The sequence below is a fragment of the Cyrtonyx montezumae genome, unplaced genomic scaffold, assembly GCF_038088225.1.
Source record: "Cyrtonyx montezumae isolate F1298 unplaced genomic scaffold, pur_monq_1.0 scaffold_13, whole genome shotgun sequence".
Taxonomy (NCBI): Eukaryota; Metazoa; Chordata; class Aves; order Galliformes; family Odontophoridae; genus Cyrtonyx; species Cyrtonyx montezumae.
The window spans coordinates 24,850,712-24,873,602 of NW_027071859.1; the positions used below are offsets into that span (position 1 = coordinate 24,850,712).

Genomic DNA, 22,891 nt, shown 5'->3' on the forward strand with positions numbered 1-22,891 from the left:
ATGTATTTTCTGCACGCTGGAGGAACAGAAAGAAGTATAAAACACAAGCCATTTTCTTCTTAGAAAGGGTCTCTCCTCTTGATGCCAAGAAACATAACTGTTAGTAAGAACTAACAAAATTCATCAACTAATACCATGTAAATGAAAGAAAAAGAAACCAGTGCCTAAAACAGAAAATTAAAAAAACAAAAACCTAACAGCCGATTTTGATTTTTGGCCTGACTGCCTTTTTAAACTAATATTCACATGACCCACTTAGAGCTATTTGTACAGACTCTGCTTATAGTGAGTAGAAATAGACACGTAGTGTGCCTGATTCCTCTGAACTATGTTAGATGCATGAGATAATCATCAAATCACCAAGGTTGGAAAAGACCTCCATTATCATCTAGTCCAATTATCCACTTATCACCAATATTTCCCCACTAAACCATGCCCCTGAGTACAACATCTACATATTTCCTGAACACCTTCAGAGTTGGTGACTCCATCACCTGGACAGCCCATTCCAGTGCCTGGCCACTCTCAGAGGAGTAGTATTTCCTAATGGATGTCTAAGACATATCTGCTTCTGTTTATAAATAACGGTATTATTTAAATTGTAAATACAGCTATGTGAGACAAGCTCTGAGAGTAAGCACTGAGGTACCAAAGTTTAGTGAATTAACCATAAGATAAATTGAAGGCCACTCTAGAGCCCAAGTAATTTATCAATAGGGCAGCAGGCTTATAGATTCATGGCACGAGCAGAGTTACTTTTCACTTACTATCACAAATACATCCCTAAGTATCAGAGAATGTTCAAGCCTGGAAAACTGTGACTTCACCTCTTTTTTCTTTGAAACTATGGTGAGAAATTTGACAACACTGGTTAAAGCCATTAATAGGTTTGTAGGTAAGTAGACAGTTACCTAAACTCTAGAGCTTTCACAGAGATAGACTTTTCAGAGAGAGCTTAATTCAAGTAATTGCATACGGTCAATATTTACAAATAGTCATTGAGAGCTTGGTTATCACAGCTTGAGTTCAGTGCTACAAGAGCTAGCTTGCTAAAAACAGTTACTAATAGCACTTGATAACTGTGACTGCAAAATAGGTACATCTTGAGGATTAACACATTTGAGAGATTAATTAAAACCAGAAGCATTTAAAATATTACTGCTGCTGTTTTCTAGGCTCCTCTGTCCAGAAAGCTCAGTACAATATTTTACAAATCCATTTTGCATGTAAAACTTACTGAGGAAAACAAAAGTGCATGGCCAACAGCGCCAAAATCATTTGTCATATCAGAAGGTTCAGAGAACTAACCAAAATAACAAAGCATTGCTCACAAATAGGTTCATAACAGCTATTTACATCTTGTATCTCAAGACACAACTCCGGTCAGTGTCTCTCGAAATGAAAAGTTGATATGTATTAGAGAAAAGTTACCCGATCAGTTTTTGAACAAGCTTTTTCAACTCCTATTAAATATTAATTTCCTGAGTGATTAACACCCTGGCATACAAAGACATGAAATATTCTTCTCCCTAAATGATTCTCGTTAGGAATATGATTTATATAGGAAAAAAGTTGCAGTATATTGCAAGTTTAGTATGATCAATTGGTATAGCAAGCATGGTCTCCTAGCCAATTTTATAGGTTGATAATAAAAAGAGAGACATTTTTCTTTTAAAATTACACAGTATAGCATCACTGGCTACCAGGTACGAGTGATAAGTCAGGTGGGCACACAAAAGTGCCTAATCTTAATTAGTAATGAGAACACCATCATGTTCCTTCACTCAGCACATTCGCTTTGTTCTAACTTAAAAGCAGTATGAGTCCAAGTCTGTAAAATATGAGGTATTTGCATGTAAACAATTTAAAAGGCAAATAGTTGCTTCTTAAAAATTGGGCAAATGTGATTTCTGCTTAAAATCTATTATGCTAATTAGATTTGCATGTTTTGTTTTACACCGACAAAAGTCTTCTCCTTGTTGACACTAAGCTGGATACATAACACTGTATACCCAATAGAAGTATAATTAAAAGAGACTATGCAAAGCATGACAGTTTAGCTACCTAACCTGCTGTGAAGTTATACTTTACTAACTTCACACCGCTATAGCTAGAAAATTCCTGGAAAAACTGTACTACGCTGTTCTCGCAGTGAATAATGTTTGTACTGCTTTACTCCTCTTACACCCGTGCCTTAGCACTGCGGTTAAAATAAAGCTCTCCTACACAGTTTTCCAATACAACTTTCCATTTTTACTAGTCTTTTATAAGGGTATACTCTCTCGGGCAATGGATTTAATTGATTTACACAGCATTTGACCAAGGGGGAAGAAATGTCCACGTCCCCCAGAGCAGCCACACTTTTAATCAAATATAGCTCATAAATCACATTTACAACTTTCAGAGCTCAATCAATAGGATACTTTATAGTCTGTTACAAAATTACCTGGAAAGAAGGTAGAAGTACAAGAGGGATGTTACTGAGAGACCACACATATCTAGGCTCAGCACCCCCTGCCTGCCTTTGGGGATTTAACTCTCTTTAACAATGAGTGATCTGTCCCAGAACTCTAATACATTTATAAGCAACGCAAAGCTGACTGATAATGAAGAATTCCAGGAGTCCATAATCAATAGTACCAAAGCACAAAAAAGTTCCCTATTCCCCTTCAACCTAGTTTGGGGACAGTTCTTAATACTTTTCTCATTAAACTTTAGTTAAAGGCTTTTTTTTCTCCTCATGGGAAGAAGTTTTCATGACTTAGTTCTAACTCCACACTATTACATTCCTCTGAAGTTCTCTTCAAGTAAATCACAGAATACCAGGGACTTCTCAGTGTTAACTCAGTTACACATCTTCCCTAACTTCATTTTGCATATTTAATATAGTAGACGCTTCAGCAAAGTCTTAAGTATACACAATATTGCACAGCCTTCTACAAAATGTACTAAAAATGGCTGCAACAAAGTTGCTGCTTGCACAGTACTTAATCTAGGACTGATGTACAGAAGTCAATATAAATTATAGCTAAAATACGTGCATAACTTCATTAATACCTTATATAACTTTCTTATAATATCAAGAGTATGCAATAGAAAATGAGTATTCACCTCACAAAAGGTAAATGTAATATGTTGTCTACTTGTATTTTCCACTGACAGAAGTGCACTGTATATTTTGTGAAATAAATTTATTTCAACTCCCTTTTCCCTGCAAAAGAAACCAGTATTACATTCCATACTGAGAGCACAAATAACAGAAAGTATTGTCTTGATCTCCTGAGTTATAACAGTGGTCCTCATGAAATTATAAATGAATGTCTGCAGCTGTTATATCAATATTCAAATTAAACACATACTCTAGCGATACCAAAGAGTTCAGGCTAAATGAATTCTAAGTGATAGACTACTCAATAGCAAGTCTTTATTCATATGAAAATCAACAGACTGAGTTCAGACAGATTTGTCATTCATTTCTTTTTTTCTTGAGACAGCTGCAGAAAGTACCAGCAAATAGCTGTATTACTTCAACTTTCAAAGACAGAAGACTGAAGCACACTAAACATTGAAGATTTGGGAGTCGTCACCAGCTCTTAAAGAGTACAAAAGGATCCAGACTAGGAAATGGTACTGATACATTAAGATTTCACAAGAAAACGTATTACTATATTAAAGTTCTGAAATTCAGAACTTCAGATAGAACTAACTTGTAATGACAGAATACAAAGAAAGTGCCATCAGAGCTAAAAAAAAAAAAATCTATTATTTTGACAAACTACAGATGACTTTTGTTAATACATCTATCAGGGATCATATTGCCACTTATATAAGACAGTTTAGTAGGCTAAAAATGTTAAATTAAGTTACAAGACGTGACTGGCTCTTTAATGGGCTTAAACAGTTTTTAAAGTAAATTTCTGAAAACTTTGATTAAAGGAGAACAGGAGATATTTCTTTTTTTTTTTTTTAAATACAGAAAAGGTAGCTGATAATTATAATTGCTAAATAATTTTTGACCAAATTTAAGGTTGAATTGCTTTACTTCAGTTTTAATAAACTCTATAACATGAATTATACCAAGCTCTCATTGACATCAGAATCCTGATAGATTGCCAGTACTGCCACTAAAAGTATTTGTTATATATCAGGTCCTACAGCTTTCTGCTCTGAGAAGTCTAAAACACTGATTATTTACTTAAAAAAACTTCATTTGGTGACAAGAGCCTCAGGTGGAACACCGCACTATTGAGGAGGAAAAATAAAATGATTTGAACTCTCAAAACCAACTATTTGAATCCTGTTTGATGTGCACATTCTAAAAACTAATCAAAGCCTAAGTATTACACACTTAAACACAAATCTCTAAAGACACCTTGTCATACAAAAGCTTTGATTTCTCACTTGCAGTATGAGGACAGTATGTCTGCTAAAGTTGTCCGTTGCAGTGTTCTGCAGATGCATAATAAATATGATCTGGTATCAAGATGTCGAAATCTTCTTGCAGATGTAGAATATGGTGTGTAATAAAACTGCCATTTTTAACCAATTTGTGTGATAAACAGATTCATGACATATAGCCACGCATGAAAATGTCAGCAATCGTGTCTTTATGGTATTCCAGGGGCATATTTAGAAAAATACGTATTCCATTTCTATTCAAAGTTGGTGGGGGGTGGGGTCATGAACCAGACATGATATAAAAGGCATGAAGTTAGACTAAAACACACAAATGTCAGTGCTTGTCAGAAATGTGTGAATCCCCATGCTGATAAAAGCCATAGGATTCTACGAGTTCTTCACACACTTCTAGAGGACCAGTGATTTCTCAGAAAACGTTGAAAGCATGACCATCACTAATTACATGAAAGTGCTTGGAATGGTACAATCTTACAGCATCTGGACAAGATATAATGCAAAATACCATTAATGGAAGCATAACCCAGATTATTACATAAAAGTTCACATTGTAAATCAGCCATATATTCTAGAAAGGCAAAAAACATGCACACATGGATTTACTCGTGATTGGAAGAATCTCACATCTGTTCCAAACCAGATGAACTCTGATCTTAAATTTTTCCTCAAGAGAAATCTCATCTCAGAGATAACACAGGTTTCTCAACATGTTGAATATATGTCGAATATCCCATTAGAAGAGGATGCTTTCTCTCAAATCAGTCAGCCATCAAGGAAACAGCACCAAAGTAGTTTCTTTAATTAAATGATACAACTGAAACTAAGGGAATTTTTTTTTTTGTCTAGAGATTACATAACAATAAACATTTCTTACTAATAACAAAGAACATCTGATGCCAAGAATGATATGCTAATACTTAATGTACATTCATATCATACTGATACACATAAATCAATGTCTCTACACAAATGAATCGTGAAGATTCATTTTGAAAATTAATATACTGAGTTCTCAAATTTGAATAAATTAAGCTGAGGAAAAAAAATTTCTTCTGGGATGAGAAAGAATGTGAAAAAAAAATGACTGGTAAGATACACATGCCTTTATTGCATAAACAAAATCAAATGCTCACGTTTTACAAGAATCTGTGATTAATTGAATCTTTGAAAAAAAAAAGCATAGTACATCTACAGTTGGTCTTAAGCTACTGGCAGTGAATTTAAAGCTCATGACCACACAACTGCAAACACAGTATTAAGTTTCTATTCAGAAGCATTTTAATAAGAATGAGTTAGTTTGTAGTGTACCGTATTAAGGACAGCAGATTCTGTCTATGAAAACACAGCCCTTCTGGATGATCTACTGCTCCTTGGTAGAAAAAGGGATTTGGAACTTATCTTTGTGGAACATGATGGCTCTTGGGCAGATTTCAGTACTGAAGTATAAAGCCTGACAGATTACAGTAGCAGCTAATTCATTAAGTCACATATATTTTATGGTATTAGCTTTCAAGAGCTTCCAAGTTATCAAAAACCCTACCATTACCGTAGTTAGTTTGTAAGGAGCTCTCTGAACTAAGTCTTAAAGAGAATCCAGTTAAAGAATGAGAGAGTGAATTATCACTTAGCAAGAAGAATCACATCCTAATTATCCCACAAAGACTGGAAAAGAATGTGCAGCAGGAATTGCAGTGAGTGACAAAATCCAAAGGGCATACAGAGTGTCCGAGGCTAATTCTCCTACGCTATTTAATAGTCACGGTTTATCTACCAAGAACTGAATTTGCCAGGCTACAATAGAAAGAGAGTATGTCAGCAACTCCACAGAAAATCTGTTCCCTGCAGAACATCCACAGAGTTGCCTCTAGTATCCTGAAGCAGTCTCTCAAAGTTACTCTGAGGTATAAGGTTTTGTTCCACTAAATCACTGTAACTTGGTTTCTTTTCCACTTCCTTATCTGATTGTTCTTTCTTACCTCAAATACACTCTGTGAAAGAAACATTCACATTCTTTGATCGATGACAGACTATTTTGCTTTTCTTTCAGTATTTCTGACTTTGTTATTTCTTTTCTTAAATTGAACATTGCCTTGCAACTACCTCTTCTACTGTTACTCTGAAACAAGCTGGCTATAGGAAACTAATCCAACAAAGCTACCTGACAAACTTTTTACTAAACTTCTCTTTCAAGTGTAATGCTCTGGAATGTAATCTCTCTTCGTGCTCCACCTTGGAGAGGGATTTTTCTTTCCTATCTTTAATTTGGCTGCATAGCCCAGTATCTACAGCCAAACAGAATTCTTTCTGCGGTCTCACTATAGTGATTCAGGTCATCTTGGAATATATTTATTATTACTCTTCCCTAAGTTCTTTCTTCTTTATTTTTATTGCAGATCTGATGTAATAGGTTCAGGACACCACACTAAGCTACATGGTGAATTCTGTTCTCTGCTGTGTCATTTATGTAATGGTCCAGCAGTCTCAAAAGCAATGAAAATAAAGAACAAGCTACTACAGATTTTGAGAAAAGAGCTGAAGGAGCAAGCAGAAAAATGCAAAATAGAGACCAAAGGTTTTGGGAACAAAGAGAACAAATAAAGCACAGTAGCCATTAACGTCAAATTGTAAAACAAGTATTTGAGTATACTTTCTGAAATAATCTTTGATAGCAGATGTATTTTACCTTTTGGTCAAATTCTCTGATCAGTTCTTACACTACATTTTTAGCTGACCTGTATGTTAACAAAATTTCAACCTCAAATTTCCATGAGATTTCCCATTTGAATTTTACCATATTCTCTTAATGTTGAAGATTACAAGGAATACTAACAGAATTTTTCAAGCAGCTGATCCAAATTATTAGACACACCACAATTACAAAAGGAAGTAAATAAGGAGCTCACAAGACTGTAGTGAAACATAGGATGGAAAACTTTCTGTTTTTACTATGCACTTGCTATTATCCAAAAAGATCAAGGGCAGAAGAAATAATAATTATGAACATGCTAAAGATCATTAAAAATTAACCTTTTCAAAATTCTTGCATTCATCACTTTTTTTTCCCAGCAGTTTAGCAATTATGCTGCCATAACTTGTTTTCTATAAAGTTCTCAAGTTGCTATCAGAATAAAAACTTACACCCTCTGAATTATAACAAGGATGCACAGAAACAACAGATTTTTTTTCCCCACAATGAAAGAAAATTCATAACTCAGTCTTTATTAGGTGATGAAAGTAGGGAAACATGTACTCTTATATTACATTTAGAATGACTGTTTGTAGAACTGCATCCAGATTTCTACCAGTAAGTAAACAAATTCAGATTCTGTTTGTTACGTATCACTGAATCTCAGAATGGCTGAGGTGGGCAGGGACATCTGGGTCCATCTGGTCCAACCCCAATCCAAGCAGGTTCAGCCAGAGTGGGGTACCCAGGAGGGTATCTGAGTGGCTTCTGTAGATAATCCAAGGAGAAAACTCCACATGCCAGTGCTCTGTCACTTACAGTACAGAAATGTTTCCTACTTTATTAACATTTTCACAGTTATCTATAAGTAATCACAGAGGACACCGAGTATGTGCAGACAGCATACGGAAGCAATGGGAAATCTTTGGTATTTTTTGTAGAAATATTTTTTCACTGAAAATTTACTATACAAACCAGTAGTGAAGAACCTCACCTTGTTTCATGTACATTCTGTTCTCTATTGAAAGGTATACGGTGCACAACAGTAATACTGACATTCCCTTCCCATTGTAAGGGCCAACAAAACCACCTTTAATCACAACCACTATGTAATGCCTTTACCACAGAACGTGTGTCTTCCTGATTTACGTGAAATAGGTTGACTAGTTACAACAAATGCTGTTTTGAGTAAGCTGGAAAACTGCTGGTTAGTTAAGACTGCTTTGGGAGCAATACTGTAGCCAATACACAGCATAAACTTTCTTAAACTTAAACCTGTTTGGACTGGAAATCAGCAATGTTTCTCTGGACTTTGAAAAGACAAATGCAAGTTCATAACAGTTAGCAGGCACCAGACTTAAGACATGACCTTCCATCTGAGCAAGAACTGAAAATGTACACAGACTGCTCTGCATGTAAAAGAAATGGTCAAATACAAGAAGATGTTAGAAGAGTTCTCCATCTTTCTTCTGTGCCTCATTAAAAAAAAAAACCCAGCAACAATTAAAACAGATGCAATTGTCTTTTTCTATTCTGTTCACTCTACACTTAGATGAGTTGGCAAGTTACAAAAGCAACAACTAAAGAGATAAAGGAAGAATAAAAAAAACAACAACAAGAGATCAACCTCCTATGAAGTAGAGATATAATTTTTTGTACGGCTTTTTACATTATATACATATAAACAATAGCAAAAAGAAAAAAAGCTATTATTTATGGGAACAAAGTCATGAAAAGAAGACATAGTATCAGCACTATACAGTCTGTAACAAGGTTGAAAAAAGAAGAAACAGTCTTGATCTAATTCAAGAAGAAGAATTCCTATTATTTCCTCAAAAAATACTTTCAATGACATTTTGCAGTATTTCTACAGTTCCTCTCAGTTCTTCTCTCACACTGTTTTTCTTCACCTTCCCCCCCCCCCCCCTTCTCCAGAAGCGGAAAGTAGACAGACGTAGTCTGATTATATCCTTTCTTAAAGTTTAATGAATCAAATGTTAAGGGGCAAGACACTTTTAAGGAAGAATATTTTAAAGCTGACGATGGAAATATCTGTTATGAACAAATCAAGGCATAGATAAATGAAGATATTGCCAAAACCTATAAAAATACTAATGTTGTACACAACAACTATATTTTATTGATTATTATGAGTAAATCTCACCACTACTTACAGGGTCCTATATACTTCTAGTGGGTTATGTGAAAAATAAGCTGTAGAAGTATTATAGTATTCATCTACTGCTTTGGAAATGTAATCACTCAGCAGGATTTCAGTGTACCATTAACACGACCATAAGAAAGAATGAAGAACTTCTCCATTCTAGAAATGCAGAAAACATAATGTATTTTCAGAGGTAGCAAAATAAAGACAAATGCCAAGGTTTCTAAAGTCTTGGCTGAAAGTGCATTTTAACAACTACAAAACTCTAACCTGAAGGCTCCTTCTGCTCCGGAATAAGACGATAATATTACAAGCAGAAAGAAATTTGCCACAAAATGAAGTATAAAATGTAAGTTACCTTTCTTAGTTATGAATTTCACTTGCATACTCCCTGCCCTATCACACAGCCTCAGAAAACTGGCCTGCTATTACATGACACAGTAGTTCTTTTATCGTACACCCCATCTGTTTCTTACATACCATCAACTTCTTGATGTATCTAAAAAACTTCATTACCTTGTTAATGTACCTATGAAACTAACTCTCCATTGTTGTGTAACTAAAAACAAAAAGCAAGGGTGACCTTTACAATAAACATATTTTGCTCTATTATTTTCTCCTGCAGCAGAATTTCTTGTTACTGTTTCTTTTAAATAATTTGACTCTCCATCATCTCTGGATAACACTAAGTCTGAAAACACTGGCATCATGAGAGGGTTCAGACTTTAAATCTGGACATGCTTTCTGACATAATTCCTTTCCCTCTTAGTTTGGTTTCAAAAAGTACAAAATAAATAAGTAAATAAAATAATAATAAAAATAATAAACAAACAAACAAACAAACAAAAAAAAAAAACCAGTAGACATTCTGATTACCTGTAGCTGCATTTTGTTTTTTATTTTTTTCTGTCTTAGCTATGCCTTGATTCAGCATCAGATGACAATTAGCTAATCTGCTGGATGTCAAGGACCAATGAATGAAATATGCCCTCTCACCCAGCTTTTTAAAACCCATGGAAATCCTTTATTTTCTATAACTTTTCTATGCCTTCCTGTTTTCATGAGTAATTTCAAATGCTTTTACATTGAATGCAGAATTAGCATCATAGTAATTCATATAAAATTCCAGTATAAGAATCTCTGGGAAAAGAGATAACTACATATTGATTTTACTATGCTCTTAATAAGACTTTTAATGAGGTATACATGTGGAATATATGGAGTCACAGAATAATAGATTTGTTTGGGTTAGATCTTAGAGATCAGCTAGTTACAACCTCAAAAAAGATATTAGCCAAAGGCCAGTAATAAAATAAGAATAACTTACCCCATTCCGAAGATATAGGGATTACTAGAAAATTCCCCCAAAAAAGCAATCTCCAAGTAGATATCCTTCTTTCTCTCAGCTGCCAGCCCTTAAATGAGGTTAGTGAGGGGTAGACCCTGGGTCACACAAGTGAACTGCTTCCACCTGTGCTCCCAGGGCTGGCCACATCTCTTCACCAGGTGCTCAATCACCAGTCCGGGTCATGACCAAACAGCTCCCATACAGGACTGTTCTCAATCCATTCTCTGCTCAGCCTGTATCTGTGCTTGGGATTGCCATGACCCAGGTGCAAAACATTGCAATTGGCCTTGCTGAACTTCATGTGATTATCACAGGCTTTCTTCTGAGGCCTGTCAATATCTCTTGGGATGGCATCTTTTCCCTTCTGAATGTTGTCCACCCAACACAGCTTGGTGTTATTTGCAAACTTACTGAGTGTGCACTCATTTACACTGCCCACACCACCAACAAAGATCTCAGATAAAACTGGAGTCAATACAGACACCTAAAGGACATCAGTGGTCTCCACCTGATGGACATCAAGCTATTAACCACAACTCTGACTGAAACTATCCAGCCACAGTCCATCTGCCAAATCCTTGTCTCGATTTTAGAGAAAAGGATGTTAACTGGACAGTATGAAATGCCAGGTAGATTACATCAGTGGAGGTAAATGACACTTACTTTATTTTTCTATAACATTTCAATAATTTAAAACTAAGAAAAGTCTTCAATTTTATTTATTTATTTATTTATTTATTACTGTGTTATAAAGAAGCCCACTAGCATGTCCCCTGTTATATGAGAAAATAGATGTGAAAAGACAGGAATCCAGCAGGGACTGGGCTTCTGCTCTTAAACTCAGAAAGACAACTTTCAGCGCTATACTTTGCCACATCATACATTCTTGCTAATATAAATGCAGACTTGTACTCTAATTTGCTGAATTTCGCCAGTTCTGCTGAAACAGATTGTTGATATGAACATTAAGAACATTGGTAATAATATTGGTATTAATTTATAATAAGAATAATTCCATGCTTTGGAAAATAGTTTTGCAAGTCAGTTGTCCACTGGAAATTGAATGCAGCAGCTGGAATTTTCAGAAGGCAAACACTGCAATTCAAACAGCTGTTTCAGGATTGTGAATTTCTGGCCAAGAGTTAATGGATATCAGGAGCTTTAGCAGGAATTCTTTGTGATTGTCTCACAAATTTTAAAATTATTAAGCTCTTGGAATTTCAGTAGCTATCCCAAAAAATCAGATGACACCCAATTACAATGTATTATGATTCACAGAAGCTAATAGGAATGTTGTCTTCACTTTCTTGGGTTTATTTCCCATATTTAGACATTTTCCATTGTACCCAAAGTGCAAGACATTATTTTTTTTTAATTTGTTTACAACGCAATAGTTTCATTTTGTGTGTTCTAAGCTCATAGGTTCCCAGACTAAAGTATTCATTAAAGAAGAAAATTCTTGGTACGGACAAATGCAGGTCACTTAGGAAAATTATTGCTTATGCAATTTCCTGCCTAAAACAGTTAACTGAAAGTTGCTTCAGCTGAGGGATTACGAAAGGTTCTTCACCAGAAGGTGACTGTGCATGGAACAGGCTCCCCAGGGCAGTGGGCGCAGACTCTGGCCGTGGTCGCTTACTGTAGGGAACCTGCTTTAGCAGGGGGGTTGGACATGACCTCTAGAGGTCCCTTGCAGTCCCTGCCACTGTGATTTTTATGACCCAAGATGACATAATTTAAGGGAGAGTCTGGACAACGCTCTCAGACATAGGGTTTGAATTTTGTGTAGGTCTGTGTGGATTGAGGAAATGGACTCGATTATACCTGTGGGTCTCCTGCAACTCAGGGTACCATGATTCTATGTAAACACAGTGTAGATGAACACATATTTTAGGAGGTGGCACAAAAGGGTCTGCCAGCTGACATGCTCCTAAGGAGTGCTGAGGTGAGCTTCTTAGAGATGGTAGTATCACTCTTAGCTGACTGAAACTCTTGAGATTGGTTGTGGACCAGCAGTTGCACACCCTTATATTCAGAAATGAAACAGCTCTTCTGGTTTTAATTACAGCATTCTTGAAATCAAACTGTCAAGGTAGTACAATCTACAGTTATCCTAACTCAGTAATGCAGGAGATTTCATTGGCAAAACACCTAACTAACTACTATTTATTCTATGCTATTAAATCAAGAGCAGTCTTCTCTGTCTCGTTCTTACAGACTATGTAATAAAGCTCAGAGATTATTTAACACCTCACCTGCTTTAGTGCATGGCACTTCCTGAGGAAGAATGCATATGAGACAGGCTCAGAAAATAAGACTGCAGTTGCATTGCCATACTGCCTGGGGAGGAACATAGCATTTCTGCAGATGACTTGATTATCAGCAAATTAGCACAAACAGAACAAATGGCAGAAATTCAGGCTTTACAGAAAGAAGGTGTTTCCAGCAAATATCATAAATGGGGAAGGAAGAGAAAACCCACACGTTTGTCACCTGTGCAACAGTGGTTATCTTTGAATGAAAAATGACTTGAAGGAGCTGGGAGATTAGTAGCTGAATAGGTTGCAGGCTTTAGAAACAATCAATTTTTATATCAACATTTTCAAGTGGAAAATGAAGGAAAGTAAGCTTCTTCCCCACAAATTCTAAACTCATCTTTGCTTCATTTTCTGTTATCTGTTCTTGTCTGAAATGGTGTTTATTATCAAACTGTTTCAATTCTCCTAAAGATTACTATTACAAGAAAGCTTTCATCCATATTAAACAGTGACTTTAATGCCAAATGCTAGAAATGACAAAATTTCAAAGGTCTGATTTACATGAAGATAGAGTCGTCTACTGCTTTTATCCACTGTTTTTCCCAAAAATAAAGGGATAACTTCTTTAAAAGTACTTATCCATGCAAGTCTTTATAGCTATATGTGACAGCTACCTCATTTTAAATAATACCCAAATGATAAAATACAAAATTTGTATACAATATCTAAAAGCAACTATTTTAAATAGCTTATGAACTGTGAATGAAAAATGGAGAACATGCTAGCAAACTCATGTCTCTTTAGAATATTTCTACTACTATTTTTAACTGTTTTTACAGTCATTTTTCTAAGTAATTAATACTCTGCAGTATACCCTATAGTAGTAGACCCTATAGGTGTTATGAAGATCTCAAGCTGGGGGCAAGTGACAGTTGCAATGGTTAATAGGTTTACAGCATCTCTGATGGCACTTGTTATAAGTGGTTGATCTTTTGATTAATTTTTACCCTGTCTAAAAAACCTTCTTCCTTACCTTGCCACAATCGTTTGCAGTTTGACAAAGTGTTCTGGAAGTATTTGAGATGTAAGTTGTTTTTAACTGAGAAGCTGTATCACTGATCCAACTAGGAATAGGGTAGATTCCAGTTCAGGATCTGAAGTAGCAGAATGCCAGAGTCTTCAACACGAAGCACACAGATCACACATATTTCTCATGTTCTTAAATTTAAATATACGTAAAGCTGACACACTCCAGTGGATCTGGTACATGATCCCTAAGTTATTTGAAAATATAATATTTAATTATATTAAAGCTCAGTTACACTGACACTTGTTTCTGAGGTGGTAAATTTCTACCAGCAGTTCAGAAGGGCAGAAGAAGGGATTATAGCTCAAAATTGCTTTACCATTTATGAACCCAGCTACTTTTTCCTCAAAGTCTTGATCTTCTCCAATTTCAAAAATGCTTAAGCAAATTAACCCATAGCAAATACAAACCTGACATGTAGTAAGTGATAAAATGACACTGCACTGGAGATATTCTGCAGAATTTTATGAACTGAAAAGGAAGTCCACCTGCTAAGTCCAGGTGATTTTGCTGCTAATATGAGACTGGATTTCTTTCTCTCTTAACGTATTTTCAAAACCAAACAAACTCTGTGCATGATGGTGTTAGCAGGATCTGTCAAAACTTTGAAGGTCATAGGAAGAACATGAAAGGTAACAATAGAGAAAAAGATTCATCGGAACTTCAGGAGGGAAAAATATATCCTACCTGGTTACATTTTTTCTGTTGGTCAAGTTATTTCAGAAGAAAGTGAGCACAGAAATAAGATGTGGTGAAGATATACAGCCTAAATAATGATAGAAATGTTTGGTGGAGAATAAAGAATGAATCTTTTGAAAACATGCAAGTGAAAATACTGACAGACACAAACTTCATCTGCAGCCAGGAGTTAATATAAAACCATAATACCAAAAAAAAAAAGTAAAGAAAGAAAGAAAGGTGAAACCCTATTTTCAAACACATATTGTGATCACATTTATCTGACTGTCCTCAAATGGATCCCTCAGGGGATGAAATATCTGAGTCATTTCCCAGCTACGGATCAACAGTTGTTCTAAGTGAATCTAAACTTTATATTAGATGTGATCCAAAAATACTATCATGGATAGGGAAATTTATTAGTATGTCTGAATAAATGCGAACGTTATTAAAATAGGTATATTTTCAAGGTGGTTTGTTTTACTTGCTTGATAAAAAAGAAGTTACAAATTTAATAACTAAGATAAAAAGTTGCAAAGAAACTATATCAATGGAAAGATGTCTAGTTTTTTTTTTTTTTTTGTTACAGTTTAGCTGGAAATTTCATTCTGCTTCAGGCATATCAATATATTCCCAAATATAAATGATAATTATAGCATAACATTCTTTATTTTACTTTTTTCAGAATTTTTTTTTACTATGACTTCTATATTCTGCTTATGCTAACACAACATTTTGACTCTTCATTGAAAAGACACTTCTAGATCAATGTCAAAACTGCCTATTTTTATTCAGGTTTCTCAAATGTGCATAATCGTTTGGAGATCACCAGTTTAAAAAGCAGTTTAGAGAACAAGCACAAATATTTAACACTTTAAAATGTAGAAAGGAATTGCCACAGTATTGTTATTTTTTTCTGCTTCTTTGAAAACATAATGAAAGCTCAAAAAATTTGCAGTCTCCTATCAGCAAGTCAAATATTTATTCTTTTTTACTATCATGTAAAGTGGCTCTTTAACTCAAGTTGTGTACACATCTATGCATATAAATACATATGTGGCCATGCTTTGTGTCATTGGTAACTCTGCTGGTCAAATTATATGAAATCAAGTGAAGGTTATGTTATACCTTGCAAATTTTCATAGAGGTAAACAGAGTCTCAAACACATGATGCTGGGTAACATACCTTGCACTGGACAGTATCATAGATAGCTAATGTCTGATTTGTTTATTTTCCTCTCTTCTCTTTTTGTGGGTGCAAAACTACCTGAAACATGCATATTTTTAAATTCAGGACAAAGAAGATGCAGTCCACTGAAACTACAGTCTAACAGCACAACTGTTTTCCTTCTGTCTTTTGCTGAAGTCCCGGGCGAAGAGCCCTTTGCATATTCCAGCACTGAACCTGGGGCAGGCTCATTCATTCTACCCATGCTAATTAGGAATTATAGTTTCACATCAGTGATTTTGCATTGTGCCTCCACATACAACTGCAAAATGAAACAGATCAGGTTCTAATAACACTAAAAAAGAGTCTCTTTCTTCTATCTACGCTATACTTGAAAACTTCTTTTATAATGGGCAAACACCAGCACTGGCAGCCAAGTCAATCACATATGGTTCTCAGAAAAGAGCTATTTCCAGGAAGAAGTGGGTAGAAATAATTGGAAGACAAGACCACACTGCGAGTATTAACAACATTCAGTCAGAATCTTCAAGCTAATATGTAGAACTACAAATACAGTATATAATCTGCTGGTCCACTAGTTTGGAAAATCAATGCTGGACTAAAACGATCATTTGCCCTCCAGAACCAAGGGCCCTCTCATTTCAACAACCAGAGTTATTTGCTTTGAAAATTGCTTCTGCAAAACACAAATAAAAGACTGAATGTGCCAAGAAGTTACAGTCTGAGTGATTAGTTTACATACCAGTGGTTACATAGCAGAAATACTGATCTCAGACTTCCATGGTCATCTCCATATTCATCCAGGAATAGATTAGTTTCTAAAAGTCTTTGCTTATCATCATATTGTAACATATATGATAATATATGTTTTTTAAACATAAAAATTATTTACTTAAAGGTTAAAAGGGTGATCAGAAAATAAAATATTATTTCAAACAATAAAAATATCTGTTTACAAAAAAATATATAGACACAACTTCCCCCAAATCATACAACTTAAGAAACAAAATGTAGAAACTTTTCTAAAAATAAATTAGATAGCTGTAGAACAAAATAATTAAATATTGAAAGTACAGGTGATTTTTTTTTTTCTTGGACAATACTGTTAAATAATTTCTGTCACTTTAAATGTAGTAAGTTCTTCATATCTAGTACTACACAAAAACGAAAATTGATTACAGAACTGTAGGTGTTAGAAGGGACCTCTAGAGTTCATTGAGTCCAACCCCCTGCCAAAGCAGCTCCCTAGCCCAGGTTGCACAGGTAGGCATCCAGGCGGGTCTGGAACATCTCCAGAGGAGACTCCACCACCTCTCTGTGCAGCTGTGCCAGTGCTCTATCACCCTCACTGGGAAGAAGTAACCATGCACATTTGTGTGTAACATAATTTGTTAAAAATAGCTGTGAAAATATCTGTGTTAAAAGAATCCTGGAATTTGGTAAGCTGTATGTATATTTTTATGATAAACACGTACCAACTCTACTGGCATTTTAGAGACGAAAGATATAGGTAGTCATTATCTTCTGAGGTGACATATTATCTTTAATTTTTCTTTTACCATTTATAGCTTCATTTTTTTCTTCTATTATTTTGCTTCACCATTTCAGTAATTTAAAAATTAAATATATCCACATCATATTTACTTGTTAAAGTGAACTACTGAAAACCACAGCTCTCCGAGTGTTTGTTCTCAAGAGGAAACAGATTAGCAAGGTAGAGCTGAAGCTGGTGGATGTTCTGAAGTGGATAATACGATAAACCTGGTGATAGAAGAGTCAGACTTAGCTTGAGGAAAGCAAAGTAAACAAGATCAACATTTATAAAAGTTGTAAGACAGTCAAAAGGCCAACACATGGAAAGGTAGATATGGCTTCCTGCTATACTTCCTTTCCCACGTGAACATCTGGAAGTTGTTCTGCCCTGAGAATCCTTTGATTCCTCTATCATCTAGTTAAACTAATGTGTTTTTTAAATTTCATTAAATTAAATAAATCTAATGGGAAAAGCTGCCCATCCTCATATGCTTCTGCATATGATTTCCACTTTCTCTTCTTTTTGATGTGTCAAGTCATTATAGACTTGTTATACACAGTATAAAACATTATTGAGGACATAAATAGACTCACGACATAGCAGAGTTGTGAGATTCACAAAATATATATATTTTTTCAAATATATCTGAAATAATTATCTTGTGGACCAACTATATTTATTTTCAAAAAACAAATAAAGAAAAAAAATATTCTGACATGAATGATATTACTTAGCGATGTGAGTCAGAAATGTTAAGTTATGAGAAAATTCTGGAAAAAAGCTGCTATTATAATGACTATTTAATGTTTAAGGTGATACTACCAATATTATTAAATAAATCAAGTATTCAGAAAATGTGTATCAGAGACCAAATGCAGCAAGATCTCCAGGTGGGACAGGTAGAAGATAAATGCCTGTAACAGCCTCCCACTTTACTCCTGGTTTTGCAGCTTTGTCAAAAGAGCTGACCTTTAAGTAATGTACAGCATATACACAGGCAAAATATCAAATTTAACAGATGATTTCCTGTTTTTAACACATGGCATTTAAATATTCTTTGATTGAACAATTTATAAAACTTTTATAGAATAGTGAAATATTTAGAGACATTAAAAATGTTAATCTTATAATTAACAGTCAGAGACATACTTTCTTTGTACATGAAAGACAGTGATATTCTAAACCTATCACTGTGAACTTTACATAATAAACAACCATCTGCCTTCATGCTAGAAAAGAAACATTCTACTTTTTCCACTTGTGTGTAGGGAAATCACAATGAAGCAGATAAAAGAACTTAGCTAATAATGAACTGTTAAATAGAGGAAAGAATTAACACATTTTATATTAAAATCAAAGCATATTCACCTAGAAAGGAAAAGTGTAGATAAAAGTACACTATTTAATCACTACATTTTGGGTTAACCTATTGGTTAATTGGTTTAACCTATTTGAGTTTTCCCATTTATACAGTTGTTCTCTTTGGTTGCATGACCTAGTACACAGTTTACTAATAAAGATAATTTAAACTGGCAGGAAATATTCTACATTAAATTGAAAGTTAGAACTTATAAGACAAAGCTTATAGCACCTTCTCATTTTCAGGAGACTTTAGAAAGTTGTATTAAAAATAATAATAAAAAATAAAGGTAATACATTCCTTACAAAAATAGATTTCTACTTTTTAAAAACATCATTTAATGGTATCACAGATTTCAGAGATATCAGATTGTTTAGAATAAAAAAGCCCTACTAGAAACCTGGTTGGCCCTAGTACATCCATAATGATGCTTCTGACCTCAGTATTTCTCATGAGGGCAGAACAGTTTGCTGTAGTTTACTGGTTAAGGAGCAATCTAATAGGAGAAGGAACTATTTCATATAACCTAACACTACCAAACTGAACCACTTAACTTAGATAATGACATTCACTTGCTTTCACTATAGATGATGATCTTGTATGCTATCAGAAATACATGTTTTCCACTGAAAACTGAAGTGATGCACCTTAAACCAGATATAACCAGATATAAAATAAACAGATGCATGCATTTGAATGAGGACAAGATAACTATAAAAGGTCTTGTGCACAGGGCCCTGTAGTGTGTCTTGTTGACTGTTATTATGTCAGCTGAGAATTTATCTTCCTTCTGAATTTAGTCAGTGTTAGATACAAGCTAGACAAAGTGGAATAGTGTATGAAACATAAAGGCACAGATCATAGCATGACTAAAACAGTTAGGTACACCTATTCTTACAGGTTCAAAACACAGTTTCCTTGATTGGATTGTATTCATGACTGTTTGTTTTCTTCCAGTAATCTCAGCATAGCTTTACTCAGAGACTACTGTTTCTCCCTGATCTACAAGAAATAAATAAAGAACAATCACTGGATACAATCATGTTCTTTAATTATGAGTTCTTCCCATATTTTCTAAAGAATTGTTCCCTGAATGTCAAAACATTACAATGATAGTTCAGTTGGGCAGTTTCTCATCTCATTACACTAAATTATCAGTCTTGTAGAAACCTTATGACTGAATAAAATCACTTTGTGCTACAGTTACTTTTCAGTTGCTAAATATAGAATTCATCAAATCTGATCCTGATCTATATCACCATACAGTGTGGAAGCACATAGGTTGCAGCTGCCCAGGGAGCTGCCACTAAGCCTGTCACACACAGCAGCCCTGGTGACCCAGCAGGGCTAAGCGTGAAGCAGAGAGCTATTGAAGGTGAGGTTGTGCATTGTAAAAGCAGAGATCTGTGAAAAGAAGAACTCCTTAATTCGTCTCCTTCATACAATGGGAAGAAAGAAATGTTCTTTCAGGGCCAGAACTGTTAGAACACATCCTATGCAGAAAAATGGATCACTGTTAAAAATCTCTTCATCAAGCATGCGTACGAAGTTCTGCAAAGCAAATGGCTCCTCTTCCAAGGAAAGACAAAGAGAAATCTCATGGAAATGAGACACTCAGCCATTAAAAGGATGATATGGTTATACATCTGATGTTATACTCTCTAACGGAGCTACCTGTTTCATTCTTTTTTTTTTTTTTTTAATATTCAGGTTTTACCAAATGGAACAGTTACCATTGTGTCTAAAGTAGGATGTTTCAGTCCTAATCTTCATAGCTCTAGTTACAACACTGTCTTACTGTAGTAGTCTCCTGCTTTAAATTTGCTCATGAGGTGGTTTTAATTCAGGTATATTTGCACATTTGATTTTTGAAAAAAAGTTATAGAAAAGGTAGCCAGAGAAGATAACTACTTCCTTTACATAGACAAGATAAATAGGTAAATTCTCCGGAAATGTAGTTGAAAGACTGTCAGTTCATCCCATTGTAGGAACTCAGCAGGCCTGTCCTGGTTAAGCTTCAAAGGTGGAAATGGCTTAGGATGACACATTTTTGTATGAGCAGCATAAAAATAGTTGTTTCAGTCAATGGTTTGGAAGATAGTTCGATCAACGTCTGTGGCTCCATGAGGTAAGTGCTCTTTCAATAATGGTATTATTCAGACCCAGATTACATTCTTTTCCACTGAAAACACCAAAGAGTAGAAGATTCCCTGGGACTGACAGATCATTTGCAAAGAAAGTAGAGCTAGATCAGAATATGCACCAGTCAGATATGAGTGGAATCCAGAAATGGAATCACCCAGTGCAGTGCTTGTGCACATGCTCTGGTTTGGGCTAGTACCACAGGATGAATACCAAACTCCTGTTTAAATTAACATTGCCTACATCTAGTATAACTCTCTGGAAAAGCAAAATACTGCTCCCATAAAAAATACAACAACTTATAGCTGATACAGAGGACATCTACTGCATTCTTTGGAACAGAGAAGTAATTCTAGTACAATAAATGTATGTATATAGACAAAATGTTTTATGGGAATATTGAAAATTCTTCAATGAAACACACACTAACTGGAAAATAAATCTGTTATCTTTGAAGGAAACCTGCTTTTTCTGTTCCACTGTCTGTGGTGCAGTTTGTACAGTCACTGAAAGCAAGTGCAAACTATGTAGAAGATATTAACAGAATTCAATTTTAACACCAATAAAGCTGAAGGAATATGATTTACTGCATTATAGACTTGGGAAAGTCTGAAAAGTGTAATATTCTCTGATACCTACAGCAACACACTGCAATTATTTTTTTGAGCTGACTGTCATTGATTGTTTTCTCATATAGTGAGAATAATGACCCACTTTCACACAGTAATGCAAGGTGATATTAGCTCAGATACACTAGCAGTTTGGAAAGGGCATTTTTAACTCAAGCAGTTGGCATTATATACCCTGGGAAGTTCATTAGGAGGATGTTACAGTGGCATAATCACAATCGAGGTGTTTTATTCTTTTTCTGTACAACAGTGACGATGTGCAATACTATGAGAATTATCCACCACCATTAATAACCGACTGCAACTTAAATGCTTTAAAACAGCTTCTGTAGCCAGTTACAAAATCTACAAAAAAAAAAAAACCCACACCTTTCTGAAAAAGTAGTAATGCAAAATAATTAGGATTTCAAAACAGAAAACCTAGTAGCTAGACCAGGGTTTTTTTGTTTGTTTTGGTTTTCCCTCCAAGGAAACAAAAATGTTCAAAGAGTCTATTTTATTTAAATTCTAATTCTGTTCATTTGATTCATCTGTGCATTATAATCAGTAGAAAAACAACAGAAGTGTAAATGAACTTTAGAGTGTTTTTCAGCAAAGTGTTTTTCATCTACAGCGGCAAGAAAAGAATAATGTGTAGCAACTAGAAATGTATCTTTTGAAGAAATATTTTCCTTATTTTCACAAATGAATTTTCTTCTCTGTGTGAAATATTAGGTTGCATGCCATGCATTAAAGCTGTCCATAAGGTTATGCACAAATAACACATTTTTTTTTCCATTAACTTACGTCTTACTCTTACTAATGTGCTCAGATCTGCTGTCCCTTGCTTTACACTGCAAAAACACTTTATTCTAAATATCTGAATGAATCCACTTCTGAGTTAACAACAACAACTGAGATGGAAAGTAGAGCAGCATCATTACTATTACTCCTCCTCCTTTTCTTGTTTCAAAGGAACATAAGACATGCATTTCACAAATAATGTAGAAGGAACGAGCCACAGCTACCTTTTTCGCAGAACCGTCCAGTGAAGTGTAATGGGCAGTCACACTCAAATGAAATGGCCCCAGTAGGCAGGGAGATTGGATGACAAGTGCCTCCATTGTGGCACAGTCCCTTCTGGCATGCAGACAGCAACTCAGGGGAACTCAGAGAGGGTGTGACAGGCTCAGGCATAGCCAGCATGTCAGAAGAAACCGTAGGGAATGGTGTTGGCAGATGTGTAGGTACTGGAGTACTGAAAGAATAAGGACAAAATATCAAAACAAAACATAGCAGACCAGATTTTATCACTACATTTCAGCTTGATTTTAAAATAGTTTTTCTTTCTTTTCTTTAGAAATTCAGACTATATTTAAGAAAATGTGAGTACCTTAGGAATTCCCAAATCAAGTCCTCAT

General features: G+C 35.1%; 1 protein-coding gene across 1 annotated transcript in view; it reads right to left on the reverse strand.

Annotated features, from left to right (window-relative positions):
* Nucleotides 1-22,891, reverse strand: part of EYS (eyes shut homolog) — a 718,119-nt gene that overhangs the window by 166,967 nt on the left and 528,261 nt on the right. Inside the window, exon 36 of the mRNA XM_065730862.1 lies at nucleotides 22,499-22,728. Coding sequence (XP_065586934.1) covers nucleotides 22,499-22,728 — 230 coding nt within the window. The remainder of the gene's footprint in view (nucleotides 1-22,498; nucleotides 22,729-22,891) is intronic.